The 21,533-nt window shown below is 42.6% G+C and overlaps 1 protein-coding gene across 1 annotated transcript in view; it reads left to right on the top strand.

Annotated features, from left to right (window-relative positions):
* FANCM (FA complementation group M) overlaps positions 1 to 21,533 on the top strand; it is a gene marked incomplete at its 5' end in the record, with an annotated part of 70,671 nt that overhangs the window by 45,104 nt on the left and 4,034 nt on the right. The window contains 6 exons of the mRNA XM_084520972.1: positions 10,877 to 12,848; positions 14,464 to 14,540; positions 14,647 to 14,715; positions 15,252 to 15,389; positions 18,844 to 19,000; positions 19,946 to 20,052. Coding sequence (XP_084377098.1) covers positions 10,877 to 12,848; positions 14,464 to 14,540; positions 14,647 to 14,715; positions 15,252 to 15,389; positions 18,844 to 19,000; positions 19,946 to 20,052 — 2,520 coding nt within the window. The remainder of the gene's footprint in view (positions 1 to 10,876; positions 12,849 to 14,463; positions 14,541 to 14,646; positions 14,716 to 15,251; positions 15,390 to 18,843; positions 19,001 to 19,945; positions 20,053 to 21,533) is intronic.

Genomic DNA, 21,533 nt, shown 5'->3' with positions numbered 1-21,533 from the left:
AATCTGCGAATAGAGCCTTTTCACATTCCTGGAAAATGCTGGAAGATCTGTGTCAGAAAGGAAGGGGTATTGCTGTTCATTGATAACCAGTGAGAAACAGTTGGCTTTCACTGTTTCTAATTTAACAGCTAAATGTTAGCCTAATCATGGTGTCTTGTAAATAATGTTCTTGCTTCCAAAAGAGTGGGACCGCCTGTTATCTCATTCACCTTCTTCCTAGCTCAGCATTTCAGGCATGATCTGGATTGATTTTCAGCCAGCTTCCTCTGATCTGTCTTAACTAGTCGTAGGTGGAGATGCTGAACTTCCTCATCAGTTAGAGGAGAAGTGCATAACTGGATGCCATCAGCAGGCTGAAAACACCTTCTAGTGACTGCTGAATATGAGAGGTTACAACATGAGGCATTGCTCCACCCTGTTGAATTCTTATACAGAAAAACAAAGCACTTGCAGTAACTCTGACTATATCTGGCAAGGTTCACAAGGCAGAAGCTGTAATCAGCACTGGCACCCAGTTTTCAAACATAAGTGGTTCTTGGTCTGTTTGTTATACCTACACCAAATTGTCAAGGTTCAAGGACTTCAAAGCTTCATCATATTTTTCTTCACAAAAACAAAGATGGAATGTTTTAATTTATTTTGTCATTATTGACAGTGATTTCTTGCATTAAAGTTTTATTAATATTTTCTTAATTTTCTTAAGTCAGCTTTGGCTTCTCTGAGAAGCAGTAATAGTCTTCCCAAGACAGGCTGTGTTCCCACTGGCCTTCGCCAAAGAGAAGGGAAGTGCATGCCGTATGCTCTGTTTACAGTGGAATCGCCTTGGACCAGTCACTGAGTTGTGGCAGTCCTTACTCATCAGGATTACACCAGAACAAACTTGCTGCCCTGCAATTTGAAAGAGAACAATCTTCCGTACTGCTAACATGAGAGGATGTGTGAGTTTGCAGGAGGTTGTTTTGTTTTCCTCAGTACCAGTCTTGTCCTAGTTCAGTCTTCCTACAGCTTCAGTTCTGGTGCCTCAGAAAATGCACACAGAGGAGAGAGGGTACAGCTCCACGGCAAATCAGACCAAGGAGCCTTGCTGTATACTTCTTGCATTAGGTAATTGAAGGCAGTGTTAGGATTCTTCTCTTCTCAAGGTTGAGTTCCTTTGGCACAAGAAACTTGTTGCCTTGTACCTAATGTGGTCCAGCCTCTGACAGTCTTGATGGTATGGCTGGACTTGCTGCAATCTGATGAGCCATTGAAGAGATCTTGTACTGGGGGACTAAAACTGGATCAGATGCTGCAGATCAGGTTCCCCAGGTGCTCAGCACAGGAGAATAATCACTTCCCTTGCCCTGCTGGCAGCAGTCTTATCGAAGGAGCCAGGATGTGTTTGTCTTTGTTGCCACAAGGGCACACTGCTGTCTCATTTTTCTGTCTTGAGGTTTCTGTCATCCTGCTGACCCTGTCCTAAAGTGTGTCACCTGCTTCCCCTCTCCTGGCATCATCTGCAGACCTGCCGAAGGTGCACTCGGCACCTGCAGACAAGGTCAGTAATAGAAATGTTAAATAGCAAAGACCTCTGAGAAGGACTCCCAGCAACTAGCCACTGGCTGGACTCCATACCAGTCCTTGTCCTTTGATCAAACTGTATCCCAAACAGTTCACTGTGAGATTGTGTCAGAAGCCTCACTAAAGTCAAGATAAAAAATGGCTGCTGCACTTTTCCTGCCCATGTAGCCTGGTAACATCTTCAGAAAGGGCAGCCTTGAATTCTTCATCCCTATATGTTTTGTGTGCTTCTTGGGATATCCCTTTAAAAACTTGTATTTGCTACTTTGATTTGAAGTTTGTACTCTAAATTTAAAATTGGACTAAATATAACATTAGCATGGCATTCTAACTTCACACGTTTAGATTTTCCTTATGATAGTGTTTTGCATCATTCCTGACACGGCTGCATATAAAATTGTTCAAGTCAGGATCTTTCAAAAATTAAGCAAGCTTTGCCAAAACCTGATTGTGCCATGTTGCCTATAGCCAGACGTGCAGGGAGGCAGGGTTAATTTCCTTTGACAGTAGAAACTGCTACACTGTTTTTATTCTTATTGTAGAGTCCTTGTTTGGAGAAGAAAATACTAATTAAAAATGTATAAGTAGAGCACAATAGAAGAAATTCAGATAGGTAGGCAATGTTTTGAATTTGTGCATTGCTATTAAGGCATGGTTTTGTAGGTGGGTACGTGTCTTGGCCGTGTTCCTGATTCTGGTACTGCGGAGGCTGTGCTGGGCAGCATTGCACCTGCCAGAAGAGCTGCTTGTGTTGGCAAGTGCAGGGCTGTCAGACGCCGGCCCCGTGCATTTTTCTGCCACTGTACTTCCAGGAGCACTTCAGTTAAGCATAAGACTGGGAAAATTGTGAGGTTCAAAATAATGCTTTTCTGCCAGATTTGATTTCAACCCTCTTTAGTGCCCTGCTCCCCTTCACAGTGAGACCCCTGGGATGCACTGTGCTTGCTGAAGGCACAGGCAGTGCAGGGACAAGCGTGCTGCTCTCAGCACCAGTGCCTCCTGCCCCAGCACAACGTGCTCGTGCAGTGCCTGGGTTAACGTGCCCGCAGACACACTGCATATGCTCAGTGCGAGCACACCAGTCTGGATAGTCTTAATTCCAGCTTGCTGATTTCTACACCACTTGGCCCTAGGCATTCTTGGTGAAGATTTTTGCTGTAGCAAATAGAAAATTTCCTAAGTTTCACCTTACTTTAGTATTTGGGTGTGTTTTGAAATTGTAGCAGATGCTATTAATAAGCATGAGGAGAGGATAAAGGGATATTACATCAGCCTCTGGGAAATTGACCTGTAGCAGAAGTTACGCTTGTAAAAAAAACTACCTAAAATGTTTGTCTGGTATGAAAATGAGGATAGAAACAATGATGTTTTAGCAGTGATTCACATGTTTTCGCAGGCTCTGTGTGTAATGTGCATCCAAGTTCCTACTATAAATATTCTGTAGCCAAATTTATCACTGCTAATCTCTCTGACGTTCATTTACGGTTCTTAATAGCAGAGGGATAAAGACAGATACAAGTCAAAGCTATTTCCTTAAATAACCAGGATATTGAACTTCAAACCACCGTTTTATTGATTATTTTCTTACTTAGGTATAAAGCATAAAACCAGCCAGTTATTTTAATATGAATAACCCAATGATCTGGAAATTTCTGATGCACTAATTATTTCTTGGGAAGGATCTCATTCAGAGATTAGTAATAACACCAGCCAGCTCAGGAGGGGTGTGTGTGCTCTTTGTGGGTATCTGCTGTTGTGGAAGACTGCTCAGGAATTCAGCACTGTACTTTTCTTTTCCATTTATTCATTCAGTTAATGTTTCCAAGAAATCTCCTATGCAGTTGTGTTTTGCGTAAGATTTAAAAATTTGATTAAAAGGCTTAGATATTTTCAAATAGAAGTGAAAATGTTTGGAATAATTCTATTTGTATTGTATTTATATGCTTTTAATAACTTGGAGAAAAGAATGGCATAATGGAAAGCAAATAAAAAAAGAAATCCCAGAGAGGAGCCCTGCAAAGGCACCCCCCTGCAGAAAAGCCCTTAATGCCTGCGTGGCTTTATCGCTACAGCAACGAGGACCGGGCAGATGGGATTGGATTTTCTCCTAACTACAAGCATGGATTTTTGTGTAACACAGTAACAAATCAAGTTGTCCTTATGCAAAATAATTCAATAGCTTTTAAGCATTTTTGAAAATTAAACTGTACTCTTTGGAAACAAGGTCAGGGCAAAGTAATCGCTTTTATTGAAATTGTGTCTGACCAAGATCCTGAGGATTTGTAACAGGAAATACTGAGGTGCAAGTGCACTTTTTTCTGGGAGGTAGGCAATTGATAATGACTTTTAAAAGTCACAATGTCATCATGTGTGGAACTATTACATGAGCATCCATTTCCTGCTGCAAACCTGGCAATCAGAAGTCCAGTCAGAGCAATCTAACACCCGGTAACGCTGATTATCAGCGCTGTCGGTGACAGGGACAGGGGACTGAGAAGGGGTCTTTAAGGTAAGGTCCCTTCCAGCCCACACCTGCCTGAGATTCATGAGGTGAAGTGCTGGACCAAGGGAAAATTCTCCTGGAATACCCTGTATTTCCGAAGAACCTGAAGATACTTTCCTGATTGTGAGGTTAAATCAAACATGTTTGGGGGAATACAGTGGTTCCACTGACTTTTTACCAGGAGATACTGAATCAAAGTTAAAAATACTCAAATAAGGGCAATGAAAAGGATAGCTTTGTAGGCCCTTGTTGGCAATCCTATGTCTGGTTAAGAACCTGGTCCGAGATGTGCAGCACTTCTTGCCAGCCAGCAACAAAACCAGACCGCACGTGACGTTTGGTTACGGGGTTCATGGCGTACCCTCAGGCATTTCTGGAGCTCTTGGTTTAAGCTGTGGGTGTCTCTTCACTATTGGGGTGCCAAATCTGTTTTACACCCCAGAGAACAGGTGAAGCAAGCACCTTGTCCCGGGATTCCCAACAAGGAGTTCTGCAGAGGGGTCCCCACGTGTCCTGCACCGCAGAGACCCCAGGGGAAGGCGCCCAGGGGTGGGTGCGTGCTGTGCTGTGCTGTGCTGTGCTGTGCTGTGCTGTGCTGTGCTGTGCTGGCAGGCAGCAGGGCTGCCCCGGGGAGCCCGCAGACATCTCCACTCCCTAATTAAATGAGTTTTCCTTGTGCCGTATTGATTCCTCTGATCTTGTTGCCAAATGGTTTGAGCCTGAACTGTAATTAAGCCCTTGTTTAGATGGTTCAAACCTTTAATTGCAGGTGTGCTGTTGTTAATGGTCCTGTAGGGTTTTGTGGGCGCAGCGAGAACCCAGCAGAGCGATTTGGCAAAGGATGCGGGGCTGTCACCCGTGTGAAAGGGACAAGGGGACCGAGCAGGTTGTGTGGCACCTGGAGGGGCTTAGCTGGGTTAATCTGAGGTAACGCTCCTGCTGTGTTTGGGGGCAACTCACTGGTGCTCTCACTGCTGCCTGAAAGTCTCCTCAGGTCCAGGCACGCCAGCCAGAAACACTCCTTCCTCATAACGTACATGGTCTCAGTTTTCTGTTAGACATGGCATAACGCTGCAGCTCAGGGAAAGCAACTAAATGTAAAGCCTGTGAGAGATACATGGCTGTCAGCTAAAAGCTGCAGGCAGGAGCAGGCTGAACAGCAGCAGCACTGCTAGATGCATCGGTAACGTTATGGTCAGGAGGAGAAACATCACAGCTTTTGTAGTCATGGTTTCTATGTCCGTTGGGCTCCTCTGATGAATCAACTAAGGATGTTTTTAAGGGCTGTTTGGTGTATATAATAAATTTGAACTTCATAAATTGTTTTTGACAGCATTTCTCCCTGCAGTCTCTGTCAGAGACTGTGCACTCATGGAATAGGAGGGATTGATTAACCAGTTCCTAAAAGGTCTGCCCAGCACTCAGATGGCAGACGTTATCAGTGAAATCACATAGGCATCAAAATTGTTTAACCTATCTGAAAATGGCCTAAAAAGGGAGAGGAGCACAGTATTTTATTATGTACAGCCCAGTTTGCCAAGCATCTGTGCAGGATTCCCGAAAGGCAGAAGCCCTTTTTGTGGGAATGGAAGGAGATGGAGGAGAACTGCACACTGATTCCTCTGCCCTCCAGGAGTCTGCCATTACAACTGACTGCATGTCTTGGAGGTGTGCTTTATCTTCCTCTGTGAGTGTGTTAAAATATCTGTTAAATTCAAAGCAATAATTATATCCTAATAAATTTTTGTAAACCTTGCAAAGGAGTGAGGGGAGAACGGTCGTGGCTGCGAGCATTTGAGGCATGGTTTTGTGTTTCAGAATACATGAAAGGGTCTTCCACATGAGGAGGAAGGGGTTTTCCCTTGAATATTAAGGAATCAAATGATCACCTGTGAGGATAAATGTGTAACCTCTTGTCATTCAAGTAGATTGCAATCTGCTCTCTGATACCTGCTCTACCTGCTTGTGAAAAACGCTGTGGGAAAACCACCAGCCTTCTTGTTGTAATTGTTACTGGTATTCATGCTAAACCATGAGCTAACCAGAGAAGACACCCGTGTGAATACATTGGCAGTGTTTACTCATCAGGATTTAACACTCGGTGTAAAAGTTAAAAATCCCAAAGCCTTTCTTCCCTAGGTCTAACTAAAAGCAGTTCTGAAAATAGTTTTTTCTCTCTGGTGTCAGAGCAGACTTCAGTGCCAGTTCGTGCTGCTTTGGTTCAGTTCTAACACAGGGTTCAGTTAGAGAAGTTGTAATTGTTAACATCTGTATCATGTCTGCTTATTGACTTGTCTTTTCATTTTAAAATATCAAAGTAAATATCACTATGGTTTGGGCAGACGTCAGCCTTACTAGAAAACACACATCCGAAGTAGTTTATTAGGAGGGAGAGGTTAATTTTAATGTTGACATTAGCAATGTATTTAAATTTAAGTGCTGGAGAACATACAGATATACATGATAATACATGTAAGAATGAAGATTTTAATATCTTGTTTCCTTTTTCCTTTTTATGTTCTGTATTAAGAAACCTATTGCTTTTTGTACTGAATCAGTCCTCTGAGCAGGGCTATTGGTTTAGTATGACAAGATCAGTGAGGTGCCTGTGTCTGCTCGCCCGTGACCTACTTGCTGACTCGCTGCTACACAGTGGAGCTCACCAGTCTGTGAAAGAGCTGAACAGCAAATTTAAGATTCTGCAAGTTGTACATATCCCAGCTGCAATGTGGTAATTACAGCTTTGTCCCCTCACTCCATCAGTATTACCTAGACTTGCTGGGAGAAAGTATTCTGGATGACTAAGTTGAACTAGGTTGAAGCAGACCAGTTATATAACTCCGTGTAAGCCTGGAATTAGGTTACCAGCGTTTGTCCTAGATGCGAAATTCATCTCCTGGGCTGCTGTCCTGACACACAGCAGTTCTGCTAGATGTTTGTGTTCTCTCTCTTTGTTTTTTTCCTTTAATTGCTGTGCTTACATACATTGGCTAGCCAGGAAATTTTAGAGAATAAATCTGCATAAATGTGAATGCAGCTAGATACAATTTTTAGATACGGCTGGTTGTTTTCCTGTTGGTGTAGTTCATATATAGAACATACATCGGGCTTCTAGTAAAGGATAGAACTCTTGTAACATACAAATTTAAGTACAAGAACGATTTGTTCTTTATCTTGGGTATTTTTAAAGCCTATCAAGAATAGATGAGGTGGGGTCTGAGTCCTGAAGACAGAGGCCTTTCTAGCAGCTTATATGGATATGACTGTTTGTTCTTGCTTCTGTTCTCTGAACTTTGCCAGTTCTATGAAATCATTTTGAGGAGTGGGACTAGACTTACATGTAGTGTTCGCGTTATAGTGGAAGCATGAGGATAAGCAGTGGCCTAATAAAGTTCTTCACTGCAACAGCTCCTCACTCCAGCTCTCTGTCTTGTACACAATTACTTATCCATGCAAGAAAATTTCCTGTTTTGGTCTCTGCTGGTGGTTTTAAAGATTTCAGCAGGGACTTTTTTGGAAACCTTTTGGAAAACAGGAAGACTGTATGCATGAGAGCTTCCCAACTCTTGTGTTTGTTGGTCACTTCAAAGAAATCTAGTGGTCTGTATGGGTTTATAAGGTTGGTTGTTTTGTTGGTTTGATTTCGTTTTCAAAAGTAGTATTGACTCCTCTGAAGAGACTCATCCAGAAATTATATTTTAGAGCTTCTACTAATTTATTCAGTATACAGTTAGCAACCTAGAGCTTCCCAAATCTATACCTGACCATTAAAAAAATGGCATCACATTTGCCACCTTCTAGATCCCCACGTATGTAAGCAAGAGATTGCACACCAATCATTATCAATCAGGAATTTTGTTTATGAATTTCTTTAGGTCCTTTGCATGACGTGATACTGTCCTTTTACTTGTTGCTACTCCTAAACATGTAACTCTTTGTTTCAGTGTGTTAACAGTTAAATGATTTGCTCTTAACTTGTTTACCTCTGGTCCAGTTGTGATCTGAATTACCATTTTGCCTACTTAGAACCCTCACGTTTTCCTGCAGGTTTAATTACTATTTAGGTTGTTTTACTTTGGGTTACTTAAAAAAATGTGAAACAAAGTAGGGCCTACAGAGCTGCATCGCTTAAAAGTGTGTTGGGCGGAAAAGAGCATCACCTACTTCTGTTTCAATATAGCTTAGTGGTTTGGCAGCTTATCAATCTTCAATCCATTTAATGTATGTTGTGGTTTTACAGTGCTTGGATACTTTAATCAAAATATTGTGCAGCATTCAGTCATGACTTACGTAAATCTAAAACATATCACTATCAGCACCGTTACCCTGTCAACCAAATACGCAAACTCCTCGGAGGATGTATGGAAAGTTAATAGGACCAGGTCTTGTTGCTTGTTGTTTGTTGCTGCTCTTCTTTGATTTTATCTGGAGACCTCCATATCTTGATTCTTTGTTTTGGCTGAACTTGAGGGAAAATAATCATTTTGGACCTACAATATCAAAATCATCCTCAAACCCTTTCATATTAATTGTTTCTTCACTGTTTTGACAGTAAGACTTCTTATAAGTCAGCATGTGTAGTCTGGGGATCTCCTCTTCTGCTCTTTGTGAGAAATCCTAACGTTTAGTTCCTTCGGATATCCTCGTTTATGAACCGATGGCCTAAGCACAGGCAGCAGGTGTGCAGCAGCTGAGTAACATCTTCTGTAGTGACAAATGGGCTGCCTGTTCTGTGGCTCTTTACAAATGAAACTCCAGCAATTGACTTCTTCCCCCTGCTCTACTCATTCTCCTGTGCTGACCTTACAGAAATTGTGCACTATGTCACTGAGACACAGCTGTCATTGCTGTTAACAGGGTTTGTAACCAGCTGTGCCCCGACCCCAAAACAGCTGTACACTGATTTGTCCTTATTTATTCTGCATACGATCCCTTCTGTGGCCTCTTGGTGAAGTTAGTGTTAAAATTTAAAATAATAAATACTGATTTATTATTAAATACTCAAGAGTAAAAAAAATACTCTTAGTCCCAGACAGTATGCTTTATCTTCTGCGTCCAGAGAGCATCCAAAGCTTGTTAGGGTGGGATCAGTTTTCAAATGCAGGGAAGGCAGCTTGGTACCTCAGTCGGGGCTATTTTCGGGAGTACTGCTGGGTAAACCAACCGGCAGTACGTGTAGGTGTTGATCTTTCTCCCTCGTGCAGTGGGATAGGCAGAGTGCCTACAGAGTACTTCTCAAACCTTGCTTTCCACGATTGCCTGACTCCTTACAGCAGCCAGAGAAGTCAGTAGCAGTCAGTTTAACAGCAGCTCCAGGTGTGCCGTCCGTGCTGCTCTGACGGTGTGATTTTGTAGAATCATCAAATCAGTTGGGTTGGAAAAGGCCTTCGAGATCAGCAAGTCCAATTTCTTCACAGTCTGTTTTGGAAGAGCTGCCCGAGTGGTCCCAGGGGTCCCAGCTTTAGCAAGAAGTTGGTGTGTCAGCGTCATCTCTTAAACAGCCCTGGACACTTCCCTAACTGCTCAAGTGGGCAGAGCCTGGCTGTTGGAGAAAGGGAAAGTCAGGATCTCTGCAAATGAAGACCAGGGTTTGTGTCCATGGGAGAAGAGCAATTAGTATTGCTTTAATGGCTAATACATGCAGCTGGAAGACAGAGATGTGGGAGTGAACATCACGACCTGCACAAGCTGAAGAAGACCTTCTCTAATAATATTCTCTCAGGACAATGAGGAGGGTTTAGGAGCTTGGATTGCAAGGACCTTGTTCATTTACAGCTTATATCTGGGAAGACTTTGGAGAATGTTACTTGTTACCTCTTATTGTAATTGTCAGCTTTGTCATCCAGTGTGAAGGTACCTTGTTTTATTGCAGGGATTAAGGCATCTGGAGATTCATCTGACTGAACAGTCAGAAAATAATTGTACTTTCTGTTTTGATCTTATTTCTCCATTTGTAGCTGTTTTGGTTTTGTTTTGTTTTTAATTTGTGAAGCAGATTGGAACTTTGAAAGAGCATTTCAAACCACTGCTATCAGAGCTTCATTTGGCCTTTACTGTTCCTTTTAGAGATTGCAAGCCTTAATTTTGCAAACTTAATTTAAAAGAGAGAGTGGGAAGGACTCTCTTAGCTCCCTTAGCTGTGAATGATGTCAGAGCCTACTGCTCCTTTTACAGCCAGGTTTTTTAAAGAGTTGGTTGCCTAGGTCAGTGAATTTTAAAAAAGAAGATCAGTAAGCATCCATGGAAAAAATGAAGTTCAGAGTATGTAAGTGAGAAGTTCTTCATGTGCAATGGCATCAGTGGCAATAGCCAAATTGTGAACAGTAGTACGAAGAGAACAGAGAACTCCAGGCTCACATGTGCCTTGAATAAGGTTTTCTTCTGCTCCCACCACCGTTCTGAATTTCCTAGTCCTCCCAGAACTAGAGCTTGTTAATATTAGGCTGAAGGGACAATACCTTGCACAGTTAGTTAGCAAAGAATTGTTTGTTAATGTTCTGAGAAAGGCACAGACGCACAGTGGCGAGTGCTGTGCATTCTCTGTTAAATGCAATTGATAGTTATGCATGAAACTTTGAGGTGTGACTACCCAAGCATGGATTTGCAGCTAAGCTGCCAGGAAACACTTTGTTTGAAAGCTGTGACCTTAAATGCAAAACACTTCCTTTTTTTTTTTTTTTCTTTTTTTTTTTTTTCTTTCTGATAATGCTGGGGAGTAAAAAAACCTTTGCCACTTGTTTTAAATATCCTCATGGCAAGTCCTTGAAAATGTTTCTGTATTTATAATCATTATTACGCTGTGTTTTTCACCAGGGAGATTGCAGCTATGAGCTGGAGCTTCAGCCTCACTTACGTATTGAAGATGTTAATGTTCAAAGGAATAAAAGTCTTCTTTCCATGACCAAGTCCACATTTGATCAGAAAGCACATTCATCCAGAAAAGACACGGCACACAGATCAAAAGTAAAACCATTTCTACCTGATGTAAAGGATGATGAGAGTGAGTTATTTTCCATATTTAAAATAACCACAAAGATTCCCAAAAGAACTTCGGGGCTGAATTCAGAAGTGCCTGTGATGTCTACAGATTTAAATGCTTCAGAGTCTTCCTCAGCAAGGAGGCTCACTCAGGCTGAATACACTGACCAGGACAATCAAAAGGATGAGGAAATAGAGAAGGTGACGTTTGACTTAAATGAATTTATTGACTTATGTGACAACAGTGAAAGTACAGTTCAGAAGAAAGTTCATGAAAGTGCAGCAATAAAGGAATACGAAACTGTAGGTAAAGCCTGTTGTTCACCGGGGAGGAACCATGTGGATTTGGGCTGTAGCAGCTTCACAGCTGAGAAATCACCTGTGTCCTCTGACTTATTTTATCTTCCTGAATCATACTTGGATTTGTTTGTGCCTGTGAGGTCATCTGAAGAGTCTTCTTGGTTGGAAGGCGTATCTTCCTGTGTGGAAAGGCTTTTATCACACTCTCCTCCCCCTTTGAATAAACATTGTGATTTTGAAAAAATGGAGAGAAGTGAAGAAACAATAAGCCCTTCTCAAAAAGCTATTTCCAATAGTCATTCAGAGAGACTGCAGGACAAAGACTTTCCTGCTTCGTCTGAAGTTGATCATTCACTCCTGCCCTCTGAAAATCCTGAAGTGAAAGCCACCAGTAACTTGTGTGCTTCTGTAAATACCTGTTTTTCAAAACTTGTATCATCTTTGCAGACTGCTGATGACAAAGTCGAGGGGCTTCACTGGAGTGACAGCTTTGATAGCCTGTTTGACAATGAAGAATTGACAGAAATTGAAAAGAAAACTCTGACAATAAATTACACTCCAGCAAATAACTCTTCAAGTAAACGTTTGGTTCAAGAAGATAAAGAGTGCCTTGAAACTAACAAGAGAAGTGCGATTATTGATGAAGAGAAGAGTATACATTTATTTGAAGATGAACACATTTATGAAACAAATACTGCAATTTCATCTGTGCATAATGAGCCTTCTGTCATGTCAGCTTCAGGTGGGAATGTTAGCACGTCGGCTGCAGTGCAAGGCTCTGAGTGGCTTCCCTCACGAGATGACAAAACCTGCAAGGAACAGCAGGTAAGCAGTAAAATCACAACCGTGGAAACAGTGGATGATATTAGTGTGCCTGAGCAGAGTCTGGATAATAACGATCTTTATGACGCTTCTCAAGAACTGTTTTCTGTTAACTTTGATCTGGGATTTTCCATTGAAGAATGTGAGGATGAAATCTTGGAAGATGAAGTGAATACGAACAATACGCCAGAATTAAATGATGCCTTACAGAGTCACACAGGTGTCACTGAAGATAGAGAAAAAATACTAAACGATAGCTGCAGATTTCAAACATTGCCAAAATGGGATTGCAAAAGCCTTGAGAGAAGAAACATTTCCACACCACTGCCACACAGGAGTAGTAATGTGAGTCCTGCAGAAGTGGCTGCAGATGCAACCCCTGCAGGGCCTGTCTCAAAGTCAGGGAACAGAAGGAGAAGTGGATCACATGAAGCCTTGGCTTCTCCCCTTTCTACCCCGTGTAGAAGGGTTAGGAATATCGAAGCTATCAGAAGAAATCCTGTGAATGTTTTCTCACATGTCGTGGAGGAAATTGCAGGTGTTCGTCCTACAGATAAAGTAGATACAAGCTCACATGGACAGAACTTTGAGAGTTCAGCCTTGGATGCACTTGATTCCCCTTTAGGAAGATCTGCAAACCTGGAAGATACCAATATTCGTGCTTCCCGTGTGTGTCCTGCTGAAGGTAGGGGATGCAGTGGTACTGTTAGTTAGTACCTTCATGTTTATGTAAATAATATTGAATTCAGTATCTTTTGCATATTCAGCTAGGTATTTTGACTTAGGTGGCTATGATATGAGGAAAAGAGAACAGTGGTTTTAATACTAGAAGGTAGCTCAACGAGGAGGCTTCCCAGAATCTCAGCTTCCTGCAGTGTACCGTGCATTCTAGCTTAGCCATCTGAGGCTGAGCCTCATGCATACCTACTGGAGAAAGCAGTCTGAATTAACCCCCTGATGTCTCTCCACAAGCGATAACACCCTCAGGGACGGTGACTCCACCACCTTGCTGAGCAACCTGTCCCAACGCCTGCCTGCTCTTGCTGAGCAGAAATGTCTCCTCATTCCCAACCTGAACCTCCCCTGGCACAACTCGAGGCTGTTCCCTCTAGTCCTATCACTAGTTACCTGTGGGCAGAGGCCGAACCCCAGCTCCCCACCTCTTCCTTCCAGGCAGTTGCAGAGAGCAATGAGGTCTCCTCTGAGCCTCCGCTTCTCCAGCCCAAACCCCCTCAGGTCCCTCAGCCGTTCCTCACAGGACTTGTGTCCCAGGCCCCTCACCAGCTTCGTAGCCCTGCTCTGGACATGCTCCAGGGCCTCGATGTCCTTCTGGTACTGAGGGGCCCAAAGCTGAACCCAGCACTCGAGGTTTGGCCTCACCACAGCAGAGCACAGGGGGACAATTACCTCCCTGACCCTGCTGGCTGCACTGCTCCTGACACAATCAGGATGCCATTGGCGCCCTTGGCCACCTGGGCACACTGCTGGCTCATGTTCAGGCGAGCATCAGTCAGCACCCCCAGATCCTTTTCCTCTGCACAGCTTTCCAGCCACTCTGCCCCAAGCCTGTAGCACTGCATGGGGTTGTTGTGGCCAAAGTGCAGGACCCAGCCCTTAGCCATGTTGAACCTCATCCCCTTGGCCTCTGCCCATCGCCCCGTCCTGTCCAGGTCCCTCTGCAGGGCCTCCCTACCCTCTGGTAGATTGACACTTCCCCCCAACTTGGTGTCACCTGCAAACTTACTGAGGGTGTGCTCAATCCCCTTGTCCAAGTCATCAATAAAGATATCAAAGAGGATCACATTGCCTCCCGTTGTCGTATTCATATGTTATACTTCAGCAAAGGCAGTCCTTTGGAAAAACAGAAAAGGCTGCAGTTGTTTGAAAAATTGAATCAAGAAGAGGACTTTTTGATGAGTTCTGGTTTTGTTTCAGGCATACAAAGGCATATGTGCTACAAAATGTTTCCAGAAGTGTAATACTTACTCAAATTTTAAGGGCTTCTTCTCTAGGTTTCATTCTTCATTTTTCACCTCTCTTTTTCTGTGTCTGTACTGCCTGGGGTAATCATTTCCGCTCAGAGAACCTCCAGGAAAGTAGGATTTATTGTGCATCTCAACTGGAGATTATTTATTTTGATTAACAAGGCTAAAGAGAGCAATATTTGCCACAAAGATCAATAAGTAATCTCCTTTGTAGGTACTTTTATAAGAGAGAGAGGTTTTGATTGTTCAATTATAGCAATATTCTACTGTGAACAACACACATCCTTGTGAATGTTGCTTATTATTTTTCTGTAGGAACCAGCAGTGAAAGTGAAGAAGAGATTGTTTTCCAGAGGAAAAACAGAAAAATAAATGTTTTGAAGTCTCCTGAGGTGAGTCTTAATAGAGAAAATAAAAGACAAGAGAAGCAAGAAGCAACAAAGTCAAACATCAAAGCAAAAATCCTCTTTGCATTTATTCTTATTTCTGTTCACATAGGTTATGAATGATAGTGATTTTGAATCACCGATTCACGCCATCAGAAAACGCCGACACCCGCTTAACATGGTTAGTAAGAGCTTTGGTAACGAAGAAGGAAAATAACATAAACTTGGTTATGGAGGATATTTGTAAACATTCACTATTTTTTCAGTTCATAGGCAAGTGTTCTTATTAAAAATACTTTATGGCATCTGACCAAAGATGTATTAGAATGTAATTTTTTTTCCTTCCTTCAGTTTATCCCCAAGTTCTCCTAAGATGTGTCTGTAGGTGTTGTTTGGGAGTGAATTATTGTCATAGGGAAGAGAGCAGAGCCTCTCTCTCTGTGAAAGGCAGTAAAATAACCTTTCTTCCTCAAAACTTTGAATCAAAAAATGTTCATGCCACATTTAGCCAATTTTTCTTCCCAATAATGTGTTTTTCTGTTCTTTTCTGAAGAGGTGCAACTTTTGACTTAGCATTATTCCATCATTTTGCCATATCAAATCAATCAAAATTGTGTGTTGCTTAAGAAAAAAACAGATGTTGAAGGATGACTGTGTAATTATAATGCTGCTTGCTTTAGCTGTATTTATTGAAGAGTTTGTGAAATGTTCCTCTAGTCAGACGTGTCCAGTGATGACAGCTTGGATTTTCACAAGAACTCAAGTAGGACCACAGACAGCAGCTCAGCAGCACATAACAAGAAACAGCGAAGAAGTGCAAAACGTCAAAAGGTCAAGAGTGATTTTACATGCAAGGTATGGAATTTCACATCTCTTAATGCTTTGAAGCTTACACATACAGCAGTTTGAACTGAAGTTGTATTGTTTTATGTATGTACCTATATAAGTGTTCATGTTTGCAACACAACAAAATCAAGTTCAGAATAGGCATAGAATCACAGAATGGTTTGGGTTGGCAGGGACCTTAAAGACCATGTAGTCCCACGCCCCTTCCCATGGGCAGGGATGCTACCCACTAGGTCAGGTTGCCCAGGGACTTGTCCAGCCTGGCCTTGAACACCTCCAAAAATGCTTCTTTGAACATGAGCAGCACCAAACTGAACTAAAAGAGACATAGAATTAGTAAGAGTCTATTTTGTGTCCAAACTGCAAGAGTGAACAAAATATTTCATAACTTGTCTGTATTTAAATTATTAAAGAAACATATGAAAACTACAGAAATTAACATGAAAAATTATAGCAATGATTTCACAACCAAAAGACAAAAGTAGGCTGTGTCAGAGCATTTGTTCTAGAGCTTGTGTGTTCATGTATTTTACAGGCTTACATAGGATTTCATGGTACAACTATTTTGTGGTAGGTATGCAGTGGAGCAGTTGTTTATTTTTAAGTCATTGTTTAGGAGTATTGAGGGTCATAGCTATTTCATGCAGGTTTGTAGCAAAGTTAAGGGAATAACTCTTGAAACACTGGCTAATGATTTAATTCTCACATGCATTACATGACCTTCAGAGTAGTCTGCAGGTCCCTGCGCAATCATGTTCTGAAGCGAAACAAGAATTTACATTACAAGTAAGGAGATATTCAGAAATTAGGCAGCCTGGCTCTTTCACTTTTCCAGAATTTACACTGTTAGGACTTTATATCATATGCATATATCACCTGCTCTAATGCTTTCAGTTTTGAATGACCAACGACAGCAGTACTCGCCCTACCCCAAAGCTTAAGTATTAAGGTAGTGTTTTACTCTTAATCTGTCGCTGCATTGGGAACTTGTGGAGAAGATGCCGGGCCAGAATCATACACTCATATTAAGTAGAAAAGCTCTTAAATATGCATAGATGTGTTTCCACAACTACAGTAATCCAGACTCCAGGGCACGTTATGTTGCATATTTTTAATACTAGAATTAGAATTAAAATTAGAGTAGTTCGGTTGGAAGGGACCTACAAAGATCAAGTCCACCTGCCTGACCTCTTCAGTGCTGATTAGAAGTTACAGCATGTTAATGAGGGCATTGTCCAGATGCCTCCTGAACACTAACAGCCCTGGGGCATCAGCCACCTCTCCAGAAAGCCTCTTCCAGGGTTTGACCAATCTCATGGTAAAGAAATTTTTCATAATACCTAGTCTGAAATTCCCCTGGTGCAGCTTTGTTTTAAAGATAACCCTCATTATGGAGACTTTCCTACAGTATCAATACTTTATATTTTGGAATGAAAAAGAATTAGGGAGATTAAAAATCTATTTCTCTATTTTATTTAAATGTTTTATTGATGTGGGATAGGTTCATGAAAAGAGAGTACGTTACCTGTATACTTAAGAAATTCTACCCTGCCTTCACATATTATCTTAGATAAACATTTGTGGTGATGAACATGTCAGATTTCTAGATTCACAGAAGATCCAGGACATCACAGTCCCTGTGATCAATCCACCCCCAGTTAGGTGTCGTGTCGCAGCTGCAGATAACGGAGCTGTAAGTGCAGCAGTGATCTGCAATTAACTGAGATCCTAGGAAGTCCAGGGTGACCCAAATAGCCAGCTGGCACTGAACAAGGGTCAATAGGCAATCTAAAAACCTGATAACTATTCGTTTCCGAAGTGTGACAAGACTCCTGGCTGTTGGTTTCTGGTGTCATAGTGCTATTTGTGCTGCAGGGTTTGTCCTCTGCGTAGTCTTCCCCCAGTAAGAAGGATTAAGCCTAATTGGCAGTAGCACTGAGAGGTCTTTCCTGTAAGCGGGTGACCTCCGATGCATTTTATAATAATCAAAACTCTTCTAGAAAAGGAACTGCTAATAATGCCTGTCAGTCAGGCTTATTACTTGGTGTAAAGAAGTAAGTTAACAGCAAGGAATTGAAAAAAAAAAAAACTGAGAGATCTCTTATCGTAGCACATCTGTGTGCTGAAACAAAATGTACAGTATTCATTCGAAATATTCTGAAGGCAAACTATCATTCTTCTGGGGAAAATGAGATAAATGCTGATTTTTTCCAGGTTTTATGATAGCAGCTTTAGCTGAAATTTTAAGAGAAAAAGTTTGCTTAAAAAAAGCGTCTCTGACAAAACATTGCCCTGGCTATTTTCCTTTTGTTCTCTATATTTTTTTAATGTTTTGTTGCCTGTTACTATGAAACACAGCATCTACGTTTATAGCACACCTCTATGCTGAAGTTCAAGTGTGAAGTGCCTCATCATCCACGAATGAGCATTTTTTAAGGATGAGTTTCATTGTCTAACGAATTTACCAAACAATCTTAAATCAGAGAAGTTCAAACCAGCATGAAGTCTGCACCTGAAGTTTCCAAAAGACTTTAGTTCAGAGAAATCCGGCACTTCTAAATCAAAAGAGCTTTTTGTGAAGAACTCCTAGCTGACAGGAGTGAAACAAGATTTATAAGTCACAAATAACCTGATGGTTTGGGGTAGGTCAGTCGGTAAGCCCTGCCTGCAGCCCTAGTTGGTGCTAACGGCGTCACGCAGCGTGCAGACCTCCGGCACCACTGCGGGATGGAGCCAGCCTCACTGGCGGTGTTGGTGGGATAGATCTTCGTGTGCTGTGCAGTTCCCTACACAGCGTGCTCTCTACATCACCTTCCTGTGTGATGGATTCTTACTCCAGACAGAAGCCTAGTGTCAGTGGTCACAGAACCACAGGCTGGTTTGGGCTGGAAGAGACCTCACAGCCCATCTAATCCCAGCCCCTGCCATGGGCAGGGCCCCCTGCCCCCAGCCCCGGCTGCCCCCAGCCCCATCCAGCCTGGCCTTGGGCACTGCCAGGAATGGGGCAGCCACAGCTCCTGGGGCAGCCTGGGCAGGGCCTTGCCACCCTCTGAGGGAAGGATTTCTTCCTAATACCTATTCTAAATCAAGTTTCTTAGTTTAAAGCCATTGTCCTGTCACCACATCCCCTGACAAAGTCTCTCCCCATGATTCCTGCAGCCCCTCAGGCACTGAAAGGCCACTGGGAGGTCTCCCCGGAGCCTTCCCCCCTCCAGGCTGAACACCCCCAGCTCCCTCAGCCTGTCCCTGCAGCAGAGGGGCTCCAGCCTCTGAGCATCCTCGTGGCCTCCTCTGGACTCGATCTAACATGTCCCTGTCCTCCTTGTGCTGGGAGCCCCAGAGCTGATCTGAGCAGCTGGGTGAACTGATTTAATCAGAGTTTTCATCTGTAACAATAGTTAATCATGACACTAATTAATGAGTCTAGCTAAAATTCATTTGGATGTGTTTTTTCCCTTTTTAGAATGCAGCAAGGCAGTTTTTAGATGACGAAGCTGAGCTGTCCCAGCAAGATGCAGATTGTGTTTCGTCTGATGAAGGTGAAGATACAGAGAATGAGCTGAACTCTTCACTTCGTCAGTTCCTGAATGATGATGCAGAGGTCACACAGGTGTTAAATGGTGAGTGATGGAGGTTTTTTGATTTTAAGATAAGGTGCTGCTTAGCAAGCAGTGTGTGAGAGGCACAGCCATTCGGTCAGTTGCTCTGGGTCAGCCAATTAGTAGCAATCTCAGCTCTAGTAAATCAGGTGCTTTCCACCTGTTTTACCTTTTCTATTTGTATTCCCCTGGTTTTCTTATGTAGCAAATCTTCACTGGAGTCTCTGCCATGCCATAGCTTTGTGCAAGCTGGAATGAGTTCTTTGGGGACCATGGAGGCCAGAGTTCCCCTCAGCCAACCCCGCATACACCAGTGTGACTGAAGGGAAACAGAATTTTCCATTTCACTTAGAAATTTCTGAAGCTTTCAGGTCTTTTCGTACAAAGAGACCTAAAATTAGATGTGAAGTATCAATATGAATTTTAAAGGTAGATTACAGTGTTGACACTGACAGAGCTGAGAAGGTAAAGCTCTTTTTTGGCCAAGATTTTCTTATTCCTGTGCTTATAAACCTTGATTTTCCTGGGATATTTGCATGATGGAATCATCTTAATACCATTTAAGAGCTTCCCAGGTGTTGCTGAGGATTTTCCTTCTCTGCTGGAAGTCTGAAATCCCCACACCTGTCTCATACAGACTCTGACATCAGTTGTGTCTGTTTTGGGAAAGCCTTGCCATGTGGATAACAGATTGATTTGAGTTTGCTGTGGCTCCCATAGCCCTTCTCCCTGCTATGAGCAGCCAGAGCTCTGCCTGCTGAGAAACCCTTTGTGTCAGCTCTTCCTAATTGCAAGCTGGGTAGAGTTACTCCTTTGCTTTGAGATATTCAGAGGTGTATAGAGAACTTCAAATTTGGAAGACTGTAAAGGAATTGCTCATGGAAAACATGATTTAATAATAAAGAAAGATAAATGTATCCTTAACAGTACTGTACTCTCTTATTCTATTTTCTGTTTTTAATTCAGACTCTGAGATGAGAGGAGTTTACCTGAAATCTGTGCGCAGTCCAGCTCTTGGGAATAGATTCAAAATGGTTCATCGTGCCTTCAACAGCACGGCCATCTTCTCACAGGTATGAGGCGAAACGACGGCTGTCCTTGGGAAGTTCTGCTTGTGTGTGACAGTAAAGCGTGCTGCTTCGTTCTCTCACAGCTGGTTCCAAACTGGTATTTTGGGAGTGTACGAGGTGTCTGGCAACGCACACGCACTGAGGTTTCAGTCAGGCCAAGTACTTGGCTCTGTTCTCACAGCTGTGCTTCTTGCTGCTCCTGAGCTCTCTGCCGGGGTGCCTCTTGCTGTCCGATGCCCTCAGTGGGTCTGAGCCTTCACGTGGTCCCCGGGCACCAAGTTGTGCTGCTGCCCCGGGGGGTAACCACTGAGCACAAATGACTCCAGAGCAGGCTTTACCTAAGCTCTTGCCCTCTGGCATACACTAACATTTATGCACAAATTCTCTGTATTCATAGAAGTGCCAGTGAAACGTTGCTGGGTTATCATAACGACTTCTTTCAAACTGTGAACTCATTCTGGCTGCTCCCAGCTTAGTTTAGTTTCTTTCACAGTTGGCTGTGCTCACCCTCCATATGAACACTGCACAGCACTCAGGTGAGATGTTCCCTACAAGATCTGTCTTTTTGGTTATGTTTTACTCTGCGCTCTTCATGCATTACACAACACAAATAATTTGTACAGTATTTTTTAATTATTTAGTCTTTAATTTTCCCTCTATTTTATAGAGACCAAATAAATCAATGAACTGGAAAAACAGAATCTCAGGATGGTTCCTTATCACCATCACCCCGCTGCCTCGAGTTTTCTTTCTGTATCCTATATTCCTATTTTTATAGTGCATTTGATGAAAAGGATAAGTTACTTTTTCTTTGTTTTTAATACACAACTGTGTACACTGGTTATTTACAAACAGATAAGAACACATGCAGTCCAATTTCCAAGCAGCGTGGCCTTATTATGTCAGTTCTACTGTTTCTTCTGAGACAGGGGGTTGCTGAAAACACAAAATTTGAACTTACATTTCCTTTTAAAAATCATAAAGGCACCACCATAAAAAGCTTCTGTCAGCAAGCCTTGTGTGTATGCTGCAGAGTTCATGTTACATAGGTGGTACTATAATTGGTTTGCCGAATCTGCCTGTTTTTTGTGCATAACTGCAACATGTCCTGAGTGTGCAAGCATGGGGTTTCAGAGTCCTTCAGCCCTGTGCAGAGACACCCAAAGAAGATCTTCCTGTCTTTGGTAGGATTATTAGCTAGTGAATCTTGCTTCTATTCTGCTATTACAATTAGTATTCCTTTTACAAGCTTTCTGGTGATAAAACGTTGGCCTGATTGAAATCTCAGTGTGTGTGCATTGCCAGACACATCTTATGAGTACGGAGGGCCCCAGAGCCAGGCCCTCCAAGGAAGTAGCTCAGAACTACAGAGCATCTTCAGCTGGGCAGGGCTGGGGAGGTGTCAGAAGCCCGGGGCCCTGCAGTGCCTCTGCATGGGATGGGCTGGATAAATAAGAAACATCTATTGAGAGGAAGAGCAAAGT

The sequence above is a fragment of the Aythya ferina genome (assembly GCF_964211825.1).
Source record: "Aythya ferina genome assembly, chromosome: 5".
Lineage (NCBI taxonomy): Eukaryota > Metazoa > Chordata > Aves > Anseriformes > Anatidae > Aythya > Aythya ferina.
The sequence above is the reverse complement of the archived record's forward strand: the minus strand, read 5'-3'. Positions and strand labels throughout refer to the sequence as shown.